General features: G+C 37.9%; 1 protein-coding gene across 1 annotated transcript in view; it reads right to left on the reverse strand.

Moving 5' to 3' along the window:
* Nucleotides 1-24,615, reverse strand: part of COG5 (component of oligomeric golgi complex 5) — a 379,224-nt gene that overhangs the window by 321,961 nt on the left and 32,648 nt on the right. The window contains exon 6 of the mRNA XM_032761356.2: nt 20,988-21,108. Within this exon, the coding sequence (XP_032617247.1) occupies nt 20,988-21,108 (121 nt within the window). The remainder of the gene's footprint in view (nt 1-20,987; nt 21,109-24,615) is intronic.

The raw sequence follows: 24,615 nt of genomic DNA on the forward strand, positions 1-24,615 counted from the left end.
GAAACTGTAAAACTCCTAGAACGACACGTGAGGAAAAACTCTGTGCCATTGGTCTTGGCAATGATTTCACAGATGTGACCAAAAACACAGACAACAAATGCAAAAATAGGCAAGTGGGACTACATGAAACTAAAGAGGTTCTGCACAGCAAAGGAAACAAGACAGTGAGAATGCAACCTATGAAATGCGAGAAAATATTCACAAACCATGTATCTGTATTTGGGAAGTCCAAAAGGTATAAGGGACTTTACAACTCAATAGCAAAAATAAAAACCCAATTAAAAATGAGCTAAGGACTTGAATAGACATTTCTCCAAAGAATACATACAAATAGCCAACAAGTATATAAAAAGATCATTAATATCACCAGTCATCAGAGTAATGCAAATCGAAACCACAGTGAGATACCACCTCACATCCATTAGAATGGTTATTATAAAAAAACAAACAAACAAAAAAAAACAACAAGCAAAAACAACAAAAAACAGACACGTGCTGGTGAAGTTGTGGAGAAATTGGAATCCTTTTACACTGTTAGTGGGAATGCAAAATTGTACAACCCCTATAGAAAATAGTATGGTGATTCCTCAAAGAAATTAAAAATAGAATTACTATATGATCCAGCAGTCCCACTTCTGGGTTTTTATCCAAAATAACTGAAACAGGATCTTGAGGAGGTATCTGCACTCTCATGTTCACAGCAGCACTATTTACAACAGCCAAAATACAGAAATAACCTAAATGTCCACCAGCTGATGACCGGATTTTTAAAATGTGATATATACATAGAACAGAATATTATTCCGACTTAAACAAGAAAGAAATCCTGAAATATGCAACAATGCGGATGAATCTTATGGATATTATGCTTAGTAAAATAAGCCAGTCACAGAAGGACAAATACTGCATGATTCCACTGACATAAGGTATCTAAAATAGACAAATGCATGGAAGCGAATAATGGAATTGTGGCTGCCAGGGGCTGGGGGAGAGGGAGAAATGAGGAGTTGTTAATCAATGGACATAAAATTTTAGTAAAGCAAGATAAGTTCGTTCTAGAAATCTGCTGTTCAACACCATGCCTATAGATAACAATACCATATTATACATTTAAAAATCTGTTGCCGGGCACGGTAGCTCACGCTTGTAATCCCAGCACTTTGGGAGGCCGAGGCGGGCGGATCACGAGGTCAGCAGATCGAGACCACGGTGAAACCCCGTCTCTACTAAAAATACAAAAAATTAGCCGGGCGTGGTGGCGGGCGCCTGTAGTCCCAGCTACTCAGAGAGGCTGAGGCAGGAGAATGGCGTGAACCCGGGAGGCGGAGCTTGCAGTGAGCCGAGATTGCGCCACTGCATCCAGCCTGGGCGACAGAGCGAGACTCCATCTCAAAAAAAAAAAAAAAAATTGTTAAGAGGGTAGATCTCATGTTAAGTATACTTACCATTCTAAAATTTAAAAAAGAAAAACACCACATTAACATAAAGTATTCCTATTAACCTATCCAGAAAAGTTTAAAAAACAAAGGGAAGAGGAGTAACTTTTTTTTTTTTTGAGATGGAGTCTCGCTCTGTTGTCCAGGCTGGAGTGCAGTGGCACAATCTTGGCTCACTGCAACCTCCACCTCCCAGGTTCAAGCCATTTCTCCTGCCTCAGCCTCCTAAGAAGCTAGGATTAAAGGCGCGCGTCACCATGCCCAGCTAATTTTTTGTATTTTCAGTAGAGGTGGGGTTTCACCATGTTGGCCCAGCTGGTCTCGAACTCCTGACCTCAAGTGATCAGGCTGCCTTGGACCTCCCTAAGTGCTGGGAGGTGTAAGCCACCATGCCTAGCCTGAAATTTTTTAAATGAGATGACAGAATGGAATGTTAAAGAGGGAACTGGAGTCTGTTCATTCAGTGCAAATAGGCAAATAATGTATCTCAATTTCAAAGTTTAGAAGTAGGGATAGTATCTAATCTCCAGCTCTAATTCTTCCTTTGCATCTACATTTTTTTGCAAAGAAAACCTTTCTAAAACATCCCCCAGCTCACTTCTCCTCAAATCTCCTGAGCCCAGATGAGGTCGCATGTCCATGTTTAAAACATTACGTAAAGGAATGAAACTATCATGATCGATCATGATTTAAGCACTGGAACAATTAAGTGGTCCCTTCCTTGAGCCCAAAGATATTATTAGGAAGAAGAGCACTCAACCAAACTGAGACCCTGCCAAAAAGAAAGAATGGAAAGAAAGGAACTGGGAAGTCAATCGGTAATGTATGCTATACTGAATATAGATCCACGTGCTGTGGAAACCAATTTAAGACGTAAGAGTTGGCATCCTGTTTTGAAAAATAAGATTCTATCCAATTGTTCTTTCCTGGAACATATGAAGGGGGTCTTCAGGAACTTTTGCTGGCAAATTCTGCATTCTCCTCACGAAGCGACTGTGGATAAATCTGAGAAGTGAACAACTTATTAGCCCACTTCCAGAGACCTAGATCATACAATTTAGATACGGATTCTTTTTTCAAAGCAGATGTTACTAATCTCTGTAACTGCTACAGAAAAAACTTCATAAATCTCTGTGTACTACCTCATTCTGAGGATCATGCCTTCTTGATGTGCCCACGAAAATAAATTCACCATAAGATATATCCCTATATATCTAATTTGGCACTTTTTAGTTACATTAGTATAAACTGATTGGATTTTAGAGAATGGTTTACCAGATATAATAATTTCAGGGTTTTTTTCAACACTGAAATAACTTAAGTTTTAATATAATTAATAAGGAAATAATACAGATTATCACCGCTGGCAACAGGATATATTCCTAGTTATAATAATAAAACCATATCATCAGCATGTAACTTCCTTTTGGATACGATATTAAAAGATTCATCAAATCACATTTCTGATTCATCAAAAGAGATTTCAAATCTGTAACACAGAAGTTAAAAACAAACGAATAAAACTACAAGCTATTTTACTGAATATGTTTCTCAGAAGATCATGCCTCCCTGCCCTGTTGTTTACACAATATGAAAGCGTAAAATTCTACAGGTACACCTATAATCATAAATTTACATTCAACCCTACTAATAGCCTTTAGCAATCTTAATTTACCGTATTTACCAAAACAAAGACTGATAAAAACTGTTTCACATTGTTATTGGCTTTTCTATACATAAAGGAATAAATTATCTTGGCAATGAAAAGTAGAACAACCCACCTAACTTTCCTGTACGATATTATACTTAGAGACCCAAAGCTGTAATTCATCAAGAAGAAAGCTAGCATAATTTTAAAGGAACAGTCAACAATAGAATAAGCCTGTAGTTCTGAGGCACGTTTAGATTAAGACACATTTTTTTCAAATTAACATTATTAGTAATATATACTAGAAGGGAAAAGAACTTGAGAACTGTTGGCGTAAGCATCCAAATGAAAAAGAAAATCCCTGAGAACCAAGAAATAAAAAACTTTGATACATTACTAGTTTGAAGTACCTTAAGCAAAATAAATTGTTCTCAAACTTTGTAAGTCTTCCAGCAAGGGGTGGTAGTAAGGTAAAATACAGAGCTTCCATGAACATTATTCAACAACCATATGAAACAGAACACATACCTAGAAATGCTTGCAACTTTGAAATGTATGAAAAACAACATACTAATGTTTACAGTAAAAGAGCTCCTTGCTTTTGTCTAGATGTTACCCTGAATTTTTTAAACTATATGATAAAAGAACGAATAGCATCATAAATGTGGTATGGGTATTACCTGTTAAATATAAATTTTAGCAACATTAACTTCAATTAGTTTAAAAAAAGGTCTGTGTGCTTGTGTGTATAATTTCTATATGCTTATCTCTACCACATAGAAACCCATATCTAAGCATAAGCCTTTCTGGCCATTTGGATTTGAGCACAACATCACCCCCATCTGGTGGTGGCTGAACCCAGTCACATACGTAAGCAATTTAGAGACCATTTAAATCAAATGTACAAACTGAAAACGTTTATAATCTGTCATTACACTGTAGATATATACATATACATTACTAACTATGAAGAAGTTGTCACACAAAAAAAATTTCAATGCATTTAAGAAACAAGTCACTTCAGACTTACAATAAAGGGAAACCTAATTGAAAACTAGAAACAGTTTCATGGTATTTTTTTTCTTTTATTTCAATAGCTTTTGGAGTACAAGTGGTTTTGATTACATACATAAATTATATAGTGATGAATTCTGAGATTTTAGTACACCTATCACCCAAGTAGTGTACTTTGTACCTAATATGCAGTTTTTTATCCCACACCCTCAATACCCTTCCTCTTCTGAATCTCCAAAGTCCATTTTATCACTCTGTAAGTCTTTGCATATTCTTAGATTAACTCCCACTTATAATGAGAACATTTGACGTTTAGTTCTCCATTCCTGAGTTATCTCACTTAGAATAATGGCCTCCAGCTTAATCCATGTTGCTGCAAAACACATTACTTCATTCCTTTTTATGGCTGAGTAGTATTACATGGTGTGTGTGTATATATATATATACACACATATATATACATACTATACACATACATATATACACATATATATACACACATACATATATACTATACACATATATATACACATATATATACACTATACACATATATATACACAGACAAACACACACACACACACACATATATATACATCATGTTGTCTTTATTCACTCATTGGTCAATGGGCATTTAGGTGGGTTCCATATCTTTGCAATTGTGAACTGGTCTTCAATAAAGATACGTGTGCATATGTCTTTTTCATATAATAACTTCTTTTCCTTTGGATAGATACCCAGTAGTGGGACTGCTGGATTGAATGGTAGATCTACTTTTAGTTCTTTAAGGAATCTCCATACTGTTTTCCATAGAGGCTGTATTAATTTACATTCCCACCAGTAGTGTATAAGCATTACCACATCCACACCAACATCAATTTTTTTTTGACTTTCTAATAATGGCCATTCTAGCAGGAGTAAGCTGATAATCTCATTGTGGTTTTAATTTGCATTTCTCTAATGATTAGGGATGTTGAACATTTTTTCATATGTTTCTCGGCCATTTGTGTATCTTCTTTTGAGAAATGTCTATTCATGTCATTTGCCCACTTTTTGGTGGGATTATTTATTTTTCTTGCTGATTTGAGTTCCTTGTAGCTTCTGAATACTAGTTCTTTGTCAGATGCACAGTTTACAAATATCTTCTCCCATTCTGTGGGTTGTCTGTATATTTTGACGATTATTTCTTTTGCTGTAGAGAAGCTATTTAACCAGGTCCCATTTATTTATTTTTGTTGCATTTGCTTTTGGGATTTTAGTCATGAATTCTTTGTCTAGGCCAGTGTCTAGAAGAGTTTTTCCTAGGTTTTCTTCTAGGATTTGTATGGCTTTGGGTCTTAGATTTAAGTCTTTGATCCATCTTGAGTTGATTTTGTATAAAGTGAGAGGGATACAGTTTCATTCTTCTACATGTGGCTAGCCAGTTTTCTCAGCACCATTTATTTAATAGGGTGTCCTTTCTCCAATTTATGTTCTGTATGCTTTGTTGGAGATCACTTGGTTCTAAGTATTTGGCTTTATTTCTGAGTTCTCTATTCTGTTTCATTGGGTCTATGTGCCTACTTTTATACCAGAACCATGCTGTTTTGGTAACTGTATACAGCCTTGCAGTATAACTAAGAGTCCAGTAATATGATGCTTCCAGATGTGTTCTTTTTGCTTAGGATTGCTTTGGTTATTTGGGCTCTTTTTGGTTCCACATGAATTTTAGGAATTTTTTTCCCATTCGATGAAAAATAATGTTGGTATTTTGATGGGGAATTGCACTGAATATGTAGATTGCTTTGGGCAGTATGGTTATTTTCACAATATCGATTCTTCCAATCTATGAACACAGGATGTTTTTCCATTAGTTTGTGTCATCTATGTTTTCTTTCAGCAGTGTTGTAGTTCACCTTGTAGAGATCTTTCACCTCCTTGGTTAAGTATATTCCTAGCATTTTATCTTTTTTGCAGACGCAAAAGGGGCTAAGTTCTTGGCCATTGACCATGGGAAAACATTTTAAAAATGTTTGAATTCACATTTGCTTATGTGCATTATTTTATTTATTTATTTGTTTATTTATTTATTTATTTATTTATTTGACAGGGTCTCGCTCTGTCGCCCAGTCTGGAGTGCAGTGGTGCAATCTTGGCTCACTGCAACCTCTGTCTCCTGGGTTCAACCAGTTCTCCTGCCTCAGCCTCCTGAGTAGCTGGGACTATAGGTGCATGCCACCACACCCGGCTAATTTTTTGTATTTTTTGTAGATACGGGGTTTCACCATGTTAGACAGGATGGTCTCGACCTCCTGACCTCGTGATCTGCCCACCTCGGCCTCCCAAAGTGCTGGGATTACAGGTGTGAGCCACTGCACCTGGCCGCTTATGGATATATAGATATATTTTTTAATTTTATTATTATTAAAGTTTTAGGGTACATGTGCACAACGTGCAGGTTTGTCACATATGTATACATGTGCCATGTTGGTGTGCTGCACCCATTAACTCGTCATTTAGCATTAGGTATATCTCCTAATGCTATCCCTCCCCCCTCCCCCCACCCCACAACAGTCCCAGGTGTGTGATGTTCCCCTTCCTGTGTCCATGTGTTCTCATTGTTCAATTCCCACCTATGAGTGAGAACATGCGGTGTTTGGTTTTTTGTCCTTGCGATAGTTTGCTGAGAATGATGGTTTCCAGCTTCATCCATGTCCCTACAAACGACATGAACTCATCCTTTTTTATGGGTGCATAGTATTCCATGGTGTATATGTGCCACATTTTCTTAGTCCAGTCTATCGATGTTGAACATTTGGGTTGTTCTTTCAACCTGTGACCGCTTCCTGAATTAGCTGGCGGACTTCCATGAGATACACTGTGAGGCAGAATGATGAATGGCTCCCATTGGTCTACTCTGCAGACTGGGAAAGCACGCAAGGCTGCTCCCACTGCCGTTCCTACTTTTATATACGTCACCACTCCCTAAATCAGTTCCAGTGTTGAGTAGGATAAAGGTCTTCCCCTGTGGGTTGGATTGTCAGGTTCCCCTGTAGGGGTGTGTATCCTGGAGGTAGTCTCTTCCTCTCTCACCCTCTGAGGACTTACAGTTTTTCACCTGGCTTACAGTGTAGGCTGTAGCCTGCAGCTTCTTTCAAAGCTCATGGTGTATTTTCAACCTTTCCTATCAATGAACAATTTTAATAGACTTGACTTTCTTTTCTTTTTTCTTTTTTTTTTTGAGATGGGAGTCTCGCTGTCGCCCATGCTGGAGTGCAGTGGCACAATCTCGGCTCACTGCAAGCTCCACCTCCCGGGTTCACGCCATTCTCCTGCCTCAGCCTCCCGAGTAGCTGGGACTACAGGAACCCACCACCATGCCCGGCTAATTTTTTGTATTTTTTTTTTTTTAGTACAGACTGGGTTTCACTGTATTAGCCAGGATGGTCTTGATCTCCTGACCTCGTGACCCGCCCACCTCGGGCTCCCAAAGTGCTGGATTACAGGTGTGAGCCACCACGCCTGGCCGAAATAAAACGTTCTAAAATCTTCACCAACTACAACATATTACAGACATCTCAAAAAACATTAATTACTTCAGTAATTAATGGGTCCCTATTGTATGGCAAGATTATACAAATCATACTTTCATCTATACATAAGTCAGAAATGTTTGCCTATAAGTATTGTTTTATCAGATTAAGAAATATCATAGTTACAATAAGAACATCAGTGGATGAAACAAGTTTAAACTACCTCTCCCTTCCATAATAAATGTATCACAATGCTTCTATGACATATTTGGTTTTAAGAATATTCTCTCATGACACATGGTGTTAATATATTGCAGCTTAGCAATAAAAATGTAAAACTTAGAAAATAGACCATAAGCGATTACAATTAGTAGAGGAAATATTTTCTATCATATCCAACTGCTTGATTATACTTTTAAAAAATGATTCTTCAATAATGCAATAAAACTTTAAAATAGAATATTAAGTTACTAACAAGTCAACCCACAATCCTAACATAAATACATTTTCTATATAAACATGGCCTATTTTACACACACACACACACACACACACACTCTTTAGATTTTGGTTTATTATGAGGTTATAGCTCAACCAGAAGTCATTTTCTCATTTTCACTGAATTATAATATACATTTAAACCTATTTTGTATAAGGTATTCTTAGAAAGTATAATAAATATGTGATTTTTTTTTTTTAAAGGATACTGGGAGACCTACCAATAGCAGCAATCCCTTTTATGAAGCAATTAAATGCAGCCACAGAGTTTAAGAAAAGAGTACAGCATTGGTGGTTTAAGAGCTCAGGCTTTAGAATCAGAGTTTTACAGATACACCAGATGGGTGTCCTTAGGACCCAATGGAATATAAATTCTACAAAGGGTAGGGGGTTTCTCTTTTGTTCAGTGTCTTGTATTTTCAGTGTCTAGAATAGCACACAGCACACATAGTAGATATTCAATAAACAATGTCTGAATAAGTAAATGAATTTTTCCAAGTTTTATGATAAAAGAATGACAAAAGTTTTTTTATTGTTACTTCATGGAAAGTGCAGATGAGCCAAAATAGGAAGACTAGGCAGAGACTGGTTTACCCCATGGATATCATCATCATCATCATCATCATCATCAATATATTGTTGTCATTATCAGTTTTATGCTGAGTTTATAGATAAGGACAGATCTTACACTTCTTAAACACAGAAACTGCATTTTACTCACTCTGTAGGAGATTCTAACAAGCTACAGGGCTTATGTATATTGAAACCTAATTGTTTGATAAATAAATTAAACGAATTATAAATCATGATTTTCATAAACAGAATAAAGAGTATTCAAGAAGGTATGGTGTGGTGACTTTTTTACGGGAAATTTTTCCTCCTTCAATCTCTATTTGTAGGATAAGTCGAAAATAGATCAGATAATACTAAATAGCTACCTAGAATTAATGTTATCATGAGACTCAATATGCGGGATATAGATATATTATTGATGAAAACTAAAAATCTTGCTAGATATATAAGTAGACTTCATAAAACGAAGAGATTGATTCAGTAAAGAATATTTAAAAAAGATACAAAGTTTATCATAGTAACCTATACATTTGAACCATAAATATAGTAACAATTCTGTTTTCACAAGTGGGATTAGTAGAGAATCATTCTAATATTCGAGAAACTAAATGCATTAATACACAGAATTGGAAAAATTTCAGAAGGATGAGTTGTCATTATGGTGTGTAAGAGATACAGTCATCCTCACCCTCCTGTGAATCCCATATTCCATTTCCCCTCAAAAGCAGAGTATCCATCAATGGGAGGTGGAGAGGAGAATGATGAATCCTTACTGCCTCAATTGAGGACTTTAACGTAAAAGCTGGGCTGTCAAAGAAACTCCCTACAAATCATCCTTCTTTTACTCTTGTTGCTAGTCTCTTTTTCATTATCTTTTGATTTACTGTTAGTCAAATTAATGCCCTCTTTAGAACAAGTCAGGCAATAAAATATCTATAAACAATTATTAAATCAATTCTCAGTGTAGCAAAATAAAGTTTCTAAGCCAGAAAAAGAAAGAGAACAGATCCTGGATTATGACAAATTTACCTGGGTAAATACTGTCTCTTGGCAGCCATGAATGTAGTAAGTACATTACCTTACTCATGCTTAAATAACATCATCACTTTGTAGTAATGCCTATCTAAATTTTCATCTAGTCCCAATACTCTTCTTAAAGAAAAATCACGAATCTATGTGATATAACTTAATCATTCAATCTACACTTTGTAGTTTTATTTTTTAAACTATTACATAATAACCTGCATTAAAAAGTACAATAAATATGTCTGCACTAAAATAATTCTGCTTATTCTCTGACAATAATAGTATACTTTTCATTTCCCTAATGTCTAATGATGTTGAGCATGTTTACAGATGCATATTTGTTACCATCTTGGGTGAAGTGTCTGTTCAACTCTTTTGCCTATTAAGTGGGTTGTTGGAGTTCCTATCAAGTTTTGAGTCTTTTGATATGTCCTCTATCAAATATACTTTGCAAATATTTTCTCCTTGTCCACAGTTTGTCTTTTTATTCTCGTAACAGTACCATTTGAAGAACGTCTTAAATTTTGATGAAATCTAATTTATCAACTTTATTCTCTTGTGAATTGTGCTTTGGGTAACATCTCAGAATCACTGTCTAATTCAAAGTCACAGAAATCTTCTATGCTTCTGGGAAAGACCTCCCAACAGGAGCTGACAGACACCTCATACAGGAGAGCTCCAGCTGGCATCAGGCCAGTGACCCTCCAGGACGAAGCTTCCAGAGGAAGGAGCAGGCAGCAATCTTTTCTGTTCTGCAGCCTCCGCTGGTGATACCCAGGTGAACAGGGTCTGCAGTGGACCCCCAGCAAACTGCAGCAGACCTGCAGAAGAGGGGCCTGTTGGAAGAAAAACTAACAAACAGAAAGCAACAACAACAACAAGACCCCTACACAAAAACCCCATCCAAAGGTCGTCAGCCTCAAAGATCAAAGATAGATAAATCCACAAAGATGAGGAAAAACCAGTGAAAAAATGCTGAAAATTCCAATAACCAGAATGCGTCTTCTCCTCCAAATGATCGCAACAGCTCTCCAGCAAGGGCACAGAACTGGACGGAGGATGAGATGAACTAACTAATTGACAGAAGTAGCCTTCAGAAGGTGGGTAATTACAAACTCTGCTGAGCTAAAGGAGCATGTTCTAACCCAATGCAAAGAAGTTAAGAACCTTGACAAAAGGTTTCAGGAGCTGCTAACTATAATAACCAGTTTAGAGGGGAACATTAATGACCTGATGCAGCTGAAAAACTTCGTGAAGCATACACAAGTATCAATAGCCGAATAGATCAAGTGGAAGAAAGGATATCAGAGTCTGAAAATCACCTTGCTGAAATAAGGCATACAGACAAGATTAGAGAAAAAAGAATGAAAAAAATGAACAAAATCTCAGAGAAATATGGGACTATGTAAAAATAAAGAACCTATGATTGATTGGAGTACCTGAAAGAGATGGGGTGAATGGAATCAACTTGGAAAAGACTCTTCAGGATATTATCCAGGAGAACTTCCCCAACCTAGCAAGACAGGCCAACATTCAAATTCAGTAAATACAGAGAACACCACTAAGATATTCCACGAGAAGATCAACCCCAAGACATAATCATCAGATTCTTCAGGGTTGAATTGAAGGAAAAAATGTTAAGAGCAGCCAGAGAAAAGGGTCAGGTCACCTAGAAAAGGGAAGCCCATCAGACTAACAGCAGATCTCTCAGCAGAAACTCTACAAGCCAGAAGACAGTGAGCGCCAATATTCAACATTCCTTTTTTTTTTTTTTTGAGATGGAGTCTCACTCTGTCACCCAGGCTGCAGTGCAGTGGTGCAATCTCGGCTCACCACAACCTCTGCCTCCCAGGTTCAAGTGATTCTCCTGCCTCAGCCTCCTGAGCAGCTGGGATTACAGGTGCGTACCACCACACCTGGCTAATTTTTCTATTTTCAGTAGAGAGGGGGTTTCACTACGTTGGTCAGGCTGGTCTCGAACTCCTGACCTCGAGATCTGCCCGCCTCAGCCTCCCAAAGTGCTGGGACTACAGGCATGAGTCACCGCGCCCGGCCTCAGCATTCTCAAAGAGAAGAATTTTCAACCCAGAATTTCATATCCAGCCAAACTAAGCTTCATAAACAAAGCAGAAATAAGAAAAGAAATCCTTTCTAGACAAGCAAATGCTAAGGGATTTCATCACCACCAGGCCTGCTTTGCAAGAGCTACTGAAGGAAGCACTAAATATGGAAAGGAAAAACCAGTACCAGCCACTGCAAAAGCACGCCAAAATGAAAACACCAATGACGCTATGAAGAAACTGCATCAACTAGTGTGCAAAATAATGAGTTAGCATCATGATGACAGGATCAAATTCACACACAACAATTTTAACCTTAAATGTAAATGGGCTAAATGTCCCAATTAAAAAGGTACAGACTGGCAAATTGAATAAAGAGTCAAGATCCATCGATGAGCTATATTCAGGAGACCCATCTCATGTGCAAAGATACACATAGACTCAAAATAAAAGGATAGATGAAAATTTACCAAGCAAATGGGAAACAAAAAAAAGCAGGGGTTACAATTCTAGTCTCTGATAAAAGACACTTTAAACCAACAAAGATCAAAAAAGACAAAGAAGGGCATTATATAATGGTAAACGGATCAATTCAACAAGAAAAGCTAACTATCCTAAATATATACACACCCAATAGAGGAGCACCAAGATTCATAAAACAAGTTCTTAGAGACCTACAAAGAGACTCAGACTCCCACACAGTAATAGTGGGAGACTTTTAACACCCCACTGTTAACATTAGACAGATCAATGGGACAGAAAATTACCGAGGATATTCAGGACTTGAACTCACTCTGGATCAAGTGGACCTAACAGACATCTACAGAACTCTCCACCCCAAATCAACAGAATATACATTCTTCTCAGTGCCACAAGGCAGTTATTCTAAAATCAACCACATAATTGGAAATAAACACTCCTCAGCAAATGCAAAAGAATGGAAATCGTAACAAACAGTCCACAATGCAATCAAATTAGAACTCGGGATTAAGAAACTCAAAACCAAACAACTACATGGAAATTGAACAACTGCTCCTAAATGACTTCTGGGTAAATAACAAAATTAAAGGAAGAAATCAAGAAGTTCTTTGAAACCAATTAGAACAAAGAGACAACATACCAGAATCTCTGGGACACATTTAAAGCAGTGTTTAGAGGAAAATTTATAGCACTAAATGCCCACAGGAGAAAGGGGGAAAGATCTAAAATCAACACCTTAACATCACAATTAAAAGAACTAGAGAAGCAAAAGCAAACAAACCCAAAAACTAGCAGAAGAAAAGAAATGACTAAGATCAGAGCAGAACTGAAGGAGACACAGACACGAAAAATCCTTCAAAAAATTAATGAATCCAGGAGCTGGTTTTTTGAAAAAATTAACAAAATAGAGCATTAGCTAGACTAACAAAGAAGAAAAGAGAGAAGAATCAAGTAGACACAATGAAAAATGATAAAGGGGATATCACCACCGATCCCACAGAAATACAAACTACCACCAAGAGAATACTATAAAAACCTCAACGCAAATAAACTAGAAAATCTAGAAGAAATGGAAAAATACTTGGACACATACACACTCCCAAGACTAAGCCAGAAAGAAGTCAAATCTCTGAATAGACTAATAACAAGTCCTGAAATTGAGGCACTAATTAATAGCCTACCAGCCAAAAAAGCCCAGGACCAGATGGATTCACAGCCGAATTCTACCAGAGGTACAAAGAGGAGCTGGTACCACTCCTTCTGAAGCTATTCCAAACAACTGAAAAGGAGGGACTCCTCCCTAACTCACTTTATGAGGCCAGCATCATCCTGATAACCAAAACCTGGCAGAGACACAACAAAAAAAGAAAACGTCAGGCCAAGATCCCTGATGAACATCGATGTGAAAATCCTCAATAAAATACTGGCAAACCGAATCCAGCGGCACATTCAAAAGCTTATCCACCACGATCAACTTGGCTTCATCCGTGGGATGCAAGGCTGGTTCAACATACGCAAATCAATAAACATAATCCATCACATAAACAGAACCAATGACAAAAAGCATAAGATTATCTCAACAGACACAGAAAAGGGCTCCGATAAAATTCAATATACCTTCATGTTAAAAACTCAATGGACTAGGTACTGATGGAACATATCTCAAAATAATGAGAGCGATTTATGACAAACCCATAGCCAATATCATACTAAATAGGCAAAAGCTGGAAGCATTCCCTCTGAAAACCAGCACAAGACAAGGATGCCCTCTCTCACCTCTCCTATTCAACATAGCATTGGAAGTTCTGGCCAGGGCAATCAGGCAAGAGAAAGAAAAAAAGGGTTTTCAAATAGGAAGAGAGGAAGTCAAATTGTCTGTCTGCAGATGACATAACTGTGTATTTAGAAAACCCCATTGTCTCAGCCCAAAAACTCCTTAAACTGATAAGCAACTTCACTGAAGTCTCAGTATACAAAATCAATGTGCAAAAATCACAAGCATTCCTATACACCAACAACAGACAAGCAGAGAACCTAATCATGAATGAACTCCCACTTACAATTGCTACAAAGAGAATAAAATATCTAGGAATACAGCTAATAAGTGAAGTGAAGGACCTCTTCAAGGAGAACTATAAACCAAGGCTCAAGGCAGTAAGAGAAGACACAAAAGACCCAAACTAATGAGAAAACATTCCATGCTCATGCATAGGAAGAATCAATACTGTGAAAATGGCCATACTACCCAAAGTAATTTATAGATTCAATGCTATTCCTATCAAACTACCATTGCCATTCTTCAGAGTTAGAAAAAACTACTTTAAATTTCATATGGAACCAAAAAAGAGCTCATATAGCCAAGACAATCCTAAGCAAAAGGAACAAAACTGGAGGCATCATGCGATCTGACTTCAAACTATACTACAAGGCTACAATAACCAAAACAGCATGGTCCTGATACCAAAAGAGATATGTAACTAATGAAACAGAACAGAGACCTCAGAAATAACACTACACATGTACAACCAGCTGATCTTCAACAAATTGGACAAAAATAAGCAATGGGGAAAGGATTCCCTATTTAATAAATGGTGCTGGGAAAACTGGCTAGCCGTATGCAGAAAACTGAAACCGGACCCCCTCCTTATACCTTATTCAAAAATTAACTCGAGATAGATTAAAGACTTAAATGTAAAACCCAAAACTATAAAAACCCTAGACGAACACATAGACAATATCATTCAGGGCATGGGCATGGGCAAAGATTTCATGATGAAAACACCAAAAGCAATTGCAACAAAAACAAAAATTGATAAATGGTATCTAATTAAACTAAAGAGCTTCTGCACAGCAAAAGAAACTATCATCAGACTGAACAGGCAACCTACAGGATGGGAGAAAAATTTTGCAATCTACCCATCTGACAAATGTCTAATATCCAGCATCTCCAAGGAACTTAGACAAATTTACAATGAAACAAACAAAAAATCACAAAGTGGGCAAAGGATATGAATAGACATTTCTCAAAAGATGACATTTATGCAGCCAACAAACATTTAAAAAAGCTCAACATCACTGATCATTACAGAAACGCAAATCAAAACCATAATGAGATACCATCTCATGCCAATCAGAATGGCAATTATTAAAAAGTCAAGAAACAATAGATGCTGGCGAGGCTGTGGAGAAACAGGAATGCTTTTACACTGTCGGTGGGAATGTAAATTAGTTCAACAGTTGTGGAAGAGTGTGGCGACTCCTCAAGTATCTGGAACCAGAAATACCATTTGACCCAGGAATCCCATTACTGGGGATATACCCAAAGGAATATAAATCATTCTACTGTAAAGACACATGCACATGAATGTTTACTGCAGCACCATTTACAATAGCAAAGACATGAAACCAACCCAAATGTCCATCAACGATAGACTGGATAACGAAAATACGCTACACACACTATGCAGCCATAAAAAAGAATGAGATCATGTCCTCTGCAGGGACATGGATGAAGCTGGAAGCCATCATCCTCAGCAAATTAGCACAGGAATAGAAAACCAAACACCACATGTTCTCACTTGTAAATGGGAGTTGAACAATGAGAACACTTGGACACAGGGAGGGGACAACACACACCAGAGACTGTCAGGGGACAGAGGGCAGGGGAGAGAGAGCATTAGGACAAATAACTAATGCATGTGAGGCTTAAAACCTAGGCCAGGCGCAGTGGCTCACGTCTGTAATCCCAGCACTTTGGGAGGCCAAGGCGGGCAGATCACCTGAGGTCAGGAGTTCAAGATCAGCCTGACCAACATAGAGAAGCCCTGTCTCTACTAAAAATACAAAATTAGCCAGGCGTGGTGTTGAATGCCTGTAATCCCGGCTACTCAGGAGGCTGAGGCAAGAGAGTCGCTTGAACCCAGGAGGCGGAGGTTGCGGTGAGTGGAGATCGCGCCATTGCACTCCAGCCTGTGCAACAAGAGCGAAACTCCATCTCAAAAAACAACAACAACAACAAAAACACCTAGATGACAGGTTGATAGGTGCAGCAAACCACCATGGCGCATGTATAACTATGTAACAAACCTGCATGTTCTGCACATGTATCCTGGAACTTAAAGTAAAGTTAAAAATTTTAAAAAAGAAGAAAAGAAAAAAATAAAAATAAAAATAAAAAAATCTTCTGAGTCTCCTACTTTAAGTTCTGTAGTTTTAGATTTTACATTTAGGACACGAATTCATTCTGAGTTAATATTTTTATACGAAGTGAAGTATGGATACAAGTTCACTGTTTTGCATATTGAGATCCAATTGTTCCTGCACCATCTGTTGAAAAGACTATTTTTTTCTCTACTAAATGTGTCAAAAATCAGTTGTTCATATATATGTGGGTCTATCGCTGGAATCTCTGTTCCATTGATCTTTGTGTCTTGATTACTTTAAAGAGTCTTTGTAATAAGTCTTCAAATCAGGTACGGTTATTCCTCTAACTATGTTTTCTCTTGAAAGTTATTCTAGCTATTCTAGATCCTCTGAATTTCCATATGAATTTTAAAATCAGCTTGTCAATTTCTAAAAGCCTCCTGGAATTTAAACTGAAATTCTGTTGAATTCATAGATCAAGTTGGGAAGAACAGTACATGTTAATAAACAATATTAAGTCTTCCAACTGATGAACAACATTGACTGATTGACTGATTTAGGTCTTCTTTGTTCTCAACAATATTTTGTAGTTTTCAGTGTACAGGCTTTGCACATCTTTTGTTAGACTTATCCTTAAGTCTGTCATATTTTTATGCTGTTATAAGTGGTATTTTTGAATTTCAATCTCCAATTGCTTGTTGCTAACAGAGTATACAGAAATACAATTAATTTTTTGTATATTTATCTAGTATACTGAAATCTCACTCAACTCTTTTATTAATTATAGCTTTTTTTGAAAACTCGAAACAAGATACCAGGACATACCTATTAGAATGACTAAAATTAAGACAGTGTAACATGTGTTGGCAAGCTTGTAGGGGGAAGTAGAACTTTCAAATGCTACTGGTAAGAATGTAAACATTGGCTGGGTGTGGTGGTTCACGCCTGTAATCCCAGCACTTTGGGAGGCCGAGAAGGGTGGATCACCTGAGGTCAGAAGTTCAAGACCAGCCTGTTCAACACGGTGAAACCCCGTCTCTACTAAATATACAAAAATTAGCCGGGCATGGTGGCGGCCGCCTGTAATCCCAGCTACTCAGGAGACTGAGGCAGAAGAATTGCTTGACCCCGGGAGGTGGAGGTTGCAGTGAGCCGAGATTGCGCCATTGTGCTCTAGTCTGGGCAACAACAGCGTAACTTTGTCTCAAAAAGAAAAACAAAAAAAAAGAATGTAAACATTACAACAATTTTGAAAAATAACCTTGGCAATTTCTTAAAAAGCTAAACATATACCTACCATATGATCTAGACATTCCAATCCTAGGTACTTATCCAAGAGAAACGAAAGGATATGTTCCTACAAAGACTTGTACATGAATGTTCACAGCAGCTTAATTTATAATATTAAAAATTTAGGAACAATCCAACTGTCCATCAGCATGTAAATGGATAAACCAACTATGATGTATCAATGGAATACTAGTCAGTAATAAAAAGGCAAAGGTATTAATACACACAACAACACTGATGAATTTCAAATTTACCTAAGACTCTCCCTTTCAAAGTGTACAAAGCAGTGGTTTTTAGTACACTGACAAGGTGGCACAAAAGTCACCACTATCTAATTCCAGAACATTTTCATCACCCTAAAAACAAATCTGTATCCACTAGTAGTCACTCCACACCCCAGTCTCATAGAATATACTTAATTTCCAGATGACAATATATTTCATCTGGGTGTCCCAAATCAAGCCTCAAACCTTTGAAGTTTGAAAGATTGCTTTTAAGTTAATTTCAAGGGTCTGTGGTATAAACACTGTTACTCTTCATCATTTTATTCTTTCTAATGAAAAACAGAACCATACTGATACAGACACTGACAATTTTAGAGAAGTTCCAATCACAGAAGTGTCATTTAGTGTACATGTATGTAACTGTCATAGTGACTGCAAAATTATTACTTTTATTCAGATATTAATTCCAAATATAGCAACTTGTTTTTCCTTGGCTTCTCCTTATTATAAATGCCAGGACTGGTCAAGACTGAACTACAGTGGTGAATAAAAAACACATGATGTCTTTGCAAATATTAAATCAGACATCATCTGCAAAGCTTTTAAAAATTAGATTAATACAATCCACTTTGAGATCATTCCACCATGAACTATACTTGCTCAAAAACTTTTTAACAATCTTTATAAAAACTTTAGGTAAAGCCAACAGCACATTGGAAGGATAATGGTTTTACACTCTGCATTATACTAACTCAGAACATTATGATCAATACTTGTGCCTGTTTTTTTGTGGGGTTTGTTTTTGTTTTTTTGACAGAGTCTCACTCTGTCACCAGGCTGGAGTGCAGTGGCACGATCTCGGCTCACTACAACCTCCGCCTCCTGGGTTCAAGTGATTCTCCTACCTCAGCCTCCCGAGTAGCTGGAATTACAGGCGCGCACCATCACACCCAGCTAATTTTTGTATTTAGTAGAGACGGGGTTTCACCATGTTGGCCAGGATGGTCTCGATCTCCTGACCTCATGATCCGCCCGCCTCAGCCTCCCAAAGTGCTGGGATTACAGGCGTGAGCCACCGTGCCCGGCTGTGCCAGTTTTTGTTTTTTTTTCGAAGACAAGCCCATTTGTATTACAGAATCTGTCAATTATAGAAGAAATTATAATCATAATCCAATCAAAATTTAGCACTTTTTTAATACTGAAGGAGTGTCAGTGATGACAAACATCCATAATAACCCTTGGAATAATATGCATCTATGTTTAATGATTCCATAATCCTACAAATTATTGTTGGTGCACAGATATTAAACGTGACAGAGGAAAACAGTGGCTGATACTTGGATTTTTACCCTTCTATGTTTAGATAATACTGTGAAAACAACACATGAGCATTACTCACTGTTTAAAGTTAACTTTTTTTTTTTTAGAGTCAAGATCTCGCTCTGTCACCCAGGGTGGAGAGCAGTGGTGCAATAACAGTTCACTGTAGCCTCTAACTTGTGGGCTTGAGTGATCCTCCCATCTCAGTTTCCCTAGTAGTTGAGACTGCAGGCACATGCTACGATGCTCAACTTTTATTTTGTTTTAATTTTCTTTACTTCTCAATTTTTACTTTTTAGGGCCAAGTGGAGATCTGTTCTGTTCACCTAGGCTGGTCTCAAACTCCTGGCCTCAAGCAATTCTGCCTGCCTCTACGTCCCAAGTAACTGGGCCTCCAGGTACCAGCCACCATACCCAGCTTTTAGGTTTAACTTTTTATATGACATTTTCCTAGCCTACTAAATCACAAGTTAGAGATATTCCCAATGATTTTCCTAAGCAAAACCTATATTTCAGCAGTATACAATTGCAATGCTGTTGAAGCATTAGTTGTGAAGGATTTCCTTGATTAATAAAAAATATGGAATAAGCATTACAGCATAGCATGACTATATAATCAAAAAATCAAAGACAGGAAAATTCAGAAAGAACATGTAATGCACATTTCTCTGATACTATTCTGGCATAACTGCTTTCAAAGCACAATACCAAGAGTAAGCAGACTCTTGATATCTGAAATGGATACAATTAAAGACTTCTGAGCCTATAAAGTACAAATGCCACTACATATATCCACTTCTGAAAAATTAGTGGGAACCCAGTGAAAAGAAGAAAACCACCAAGCCACATTAAAAGCGTTGGGCAGTTCTATGTGCACTCACTAGTTATTCAAAATTTTGCCTGAAAAATTATGAACTGCTGCATCATGGACTTTGCAGCTGGTTAACAGTCAAAACCATGAACATTAAACTCTTGACTGTCAAGGTCCTGCAATAAATGTCTGAGAAAAGAAATAAATTTTTAAAATCTTCTAAACATAGTATCAGCATGGGATTTGTCATCTTAAAAACAGTATTTCTCTAGAATATTTCCTAGAGAAAAGAAAACTTCACATAAAGACCTGTACACTTATTCATAACCACCAAAAACTGGAAACACCACAAATGTCCTTCAATCAATGAATCAATAAACAAACTGCAGGCTACTCATACAATGGTATTCAGTCAAACACAAAGTAACAAACTATTAGTACACTTCACAACTTGAATAAATCTCAAAGGCATTATTTTGAGTACAAGAAGACAGCCTGAAAAGGTCACCTACTTTGTAATTCCATTTATAAGTCATTCTCAAAAAGACAAAACTACAATGATGGAGAAAAGATCAGTGGTTGCTAGGATTAGCGGAAGCGGGTACGCATCATCGTGAAGGGATAATGAGGGAATCTGGGGGAGTGATGGAATTGTTCTGTATCATGACTGTAATGGTGCTTACATAAATCTATATATGTATTAAAATTCACAGACCTGTATACGAAAAAGGCCAATTTTACTATATAATTAAAATAAATAGCATTTCAATGAAATCAACTAATTGTACTTATTCATTCTGAGAAGTGTTACAATATTGTACACAGCCAATTATTTAAAAATTTGTTTAATAGTACTTGCTAATGGTGATAAAAGTCAACCAATCACGTGACTTAAAAATATTTAAATCTCTACTAACTTTTTAATTAAAAAAAAACAAAAAACAAAACTTACCAAGTTCATTGAGACTCTGGGCAGCTTTTGTTATCTCTCTACTTCCCCCTTGCAGTTGTCCTTGGAGTCTCTTACTGAGATTCAAGATCCGAATAATCCTCCGAAGCAAATCACAGGCAACCTGTGCAAACATCACAATGTTAAGTTAGTTGATCCATGAAGTTTTATTACTATTAATAAATACTAATAACAAGCACAGTGGGTTGATAGGTGCAGCAAACCACCATGGCACATGTTTACCTATGTAACAAACCTGCACATGTATCCTGAAACTTAAACTAAAAAAAAAAAAAAGCACAGTGGCTCACATTGTGCTTAATATGTGAATCTACCCATTCTTTCCAGATGCTAAACATTCACTCATGCTTTTTTTGTTTCCCACCAACCACAAACCTAAATAATCGCAAGTCTTAAAAAGCATCAAATGTCCTAGGGAACTCACGGAAGTACTATATTTACATTTTACAATAAACTCCAATTCATCCCAAGTGGAGAGAACTTGGAATTGTGGCACTGTGAGAGCCAAGGATTCCTTCAGCCCTAAACCAGCTTTCTTCTCTAGGCCAGTGGTTCTCAGTCTTGACTACAAATTCAAGTGGGTAGACTGAAAATGTTCCAATGCTCAGGCCACAGCCCTGACCAATTAAAACAGCATCTCTATGGGTTAGAACCAAGCATGAGTTATGTTTTTATGTTTTTAATATTCCCAGGTGGTACCAATGTGCAGCCAAAATTGACAATCACTATGCTAGGCCGCTGAGCTTCCCACTACTGCCTCCTGTTATTTCCAGTCCCAGCTTCTCTTTCCTATATCCTGCAGGAGTAGTCTTAAAACTTCTCTCAATTTCATTATTTTCCTAATCTATTTTTTTTTTTTTTTTTTTTGAGAACAGGGTCTCAGTTGCCCAAACTGGAGTCCAGTGGCATGATCACACCTCACTGCAATCTCTACCTCCTGGGCTCAAGCGATCCTTCTGCCTCAGCCTCCCAAGTAGCTGGGACTACAGGCGTGTGCCACCATGCCTGGCTAATTGTATTTTTTGTGGAGATGAGGTTTTGCCATGTTGCCCAGGCTGCTCTCAAACTACTGGGCTCAGGTGAACTTCCCGCCTCAGACTCCCAAAGTGCTAGGATTACAGGTGTGAGCCACCATGCGTGATGGTTTTTAATCACTAATAAATTATAAAAGAGAAAATACATAAACAACAAAATAAAACTATTGCATACACTTCCTATTCCTTTTCCCAGATCTAATACTAGGTCTTTACCTATCAAAAGGGTGAGATAAGAAATAAAGATTCATGTATTTTAGGACACTTTATTATAGAAGCTGGATTCACAGCAGTTGCATGAGGGAGAGTGTGGAAGAGGGTGACATACTGAATAACCAACATGTAGTGATCTTCAGCCTCAGTAGTGATTACAAAGGAAAGAGCGACATTCCATACTGCTGCATCACAACCATTTCTGAATGGCTCCAAGGCTAACTGAGAAGCAAGGACATCCCCATTTAAGGAGAAAAATCCTACATAGTGGCAATAAGAATTAAAAGCTCTGAGAAGCCAGGGTCCCTGAACCTCCAGGTATAAACATTCTTTTATGGGTGAAATAAATACATACACCAGAGCCACACACAGCCACACTCATGCACTCACAAGCAATACACCGTATGTATGCATATACCATACTCAAACATAAAACAAACATATGTTTACAAACACATGTAAGTCAAAGTCAATCAAGTATTAAACATGTTTACCTGACTGCTTTTTCAGAGAAACTAGTCTGAAATACTTAAATTTAAAAACAAAAAACAAAAAAAGGAATGCCAAAGGAGAATTTTTCCCATGGAAATTCACAATTGGGGCATCTTTATCTTTTAATTAAATATTATTCGTTTTCTGAAGAGATAATAGAAGCACGATTCAAAACTCAAGAAACAAAAAGAAGTAACATTGAAAAGTCACCCTCGTATCTCTGTCCCAACTATGCACTTAACAAAAACAATCACTGTTATTGTTGCAGGAAGTTAGTCAAGAGTGGGGCAGAAGAGGGCTATTGCGCCACCCACTAGGAACGTCAGTTGATGGTTCAGAAGTTATTGCATTGCTTCTCTTTTTTGAGACGGAGTCTCGCTCTGTCGCTCAGGTTGGAGTGCAGTGGCGCAATCTTGGCTCGCTGCAAGCTCCACCTTCGGGGTTCACGCCATTCTCCTGCCTCAGCCTCTCCGAGTAGCTGGGACTACAGACACCCGCCACCACGCCCGGCTAATTTTTTTTTTTTTTTTTTTTTAGTAGAAACGGGGTTTCACCGTGGTCTCGATCTCCTGACCTCGTGATCCGCCCGCCTTGGCCTCCCAAAGTGCTGGGATTACAAGCATGAGCCACCGCGCCCGGCCACATTGCCTCTCTAAAACTGATAAATTGGCACCCAGTGCCAGGGAGAGGATATTTCCTGATGGTCCACACCTGGTGCATTAAAGTGTTAATTGAATGCAAATGCCAGGGAGAAGCAACTTCCAGGGCATGTGCTTTAAGACACAAAATGGTGGACCTTCCGGGGGTACTCCACCTGAAAAAGGAAGAAAGCCTCAGGTAGGCATGCACAGAAATTCCTAAACACACTGCCTGTGCTCACCTCTTAAGGGTAAGGAGGGCACTGGACATGTGGGCAGCCCACCCTAAGGGAAGAATCTTGGGAAAGGAGCCAGGCTATAAAGTCCTCGGATCAAGGTTAAACACTGCACTTGACCTCAGTGCCCACTTGGGACTCTCCCAAGCGTACTTTCCTTTCTTTCTTTCCTGTTCTAAAGCCTTTTTAAATAAACTTCCACTCCTGCTCTGAAATGTGCCTTGGTCTCTTTTTCTGCCTTTATGCCCCTCAGTCGAATTCTTTCTTCTGAGGAGGCAAGAATTGAGGTTGCTGCAGACCCGTATGGATTTGACACCAGTAACTTGGATATCTGGCACTGGAAATATTATCAATACCTTCCCTGTTAGAACTGACATTTTTAGATAAACAATTTGGAACGTAAAATCTCATTCCTCTGAGATTTTAAATACATCGTAAGAAGAAATTAAGCTCTTACTCTAAGATTGTGATCCAGAATTCCCTAATCCTACCCAACAAAAGGTATGCTCTCAAAACATGCAATCTTTATTTCTACTGTTTTTATTTTTAGCAACCATACTTAATCTGTCACCAAGTCTTACCAACTATCCTACTGCATAAAACAAGAGTTGTTATTTTACCTCTATTCCTACAAGCATCATCCTAATCCAAATCTTTATCACCATTACCTTAACATAGTGGTTTCTTGGCTAGCTTTCAAGTCTCTCACTGAAATCCACCCAGCCAGATTTATCTTCTTAAAAATGCAGTTTTTGGGCTGGGTGCAGTGGCTCACACCTGTAATCCCATCACTTTGGGAGGCCAAGGTGGGCATATCACCTGAGGTTGGGAGTTCGAGACCAGCCTGACCAACATGGAGAAACCCCACTTCTACTAAAAATACAAAATTAGCCGGGTGTGGTGGCATATGCCTGTAATCCCAATTACTTGGGAGGCTGAGGCAGAAGAATCGCTTGAACCTGGGAGGCAGAGGTTGCGATGAGCTGAGATCATGATA

The sequence above is a fragment of the Hylobates moloch genome, unplaced genomic scaffold (genome assembly GCF_009828535.3).
Source record: "Hylobates moloch isolate HMO894 unplaced genomic scaffold, HMol_V3 SCAFFOLD_1, whole genome shotgun sequence".
NCBI classification, from domain to species: Eukaryota; Metazoa; Chordata; class Mammalia; order Primates; family Hylobatidae; genus Hylobates; species Hylobates moloch.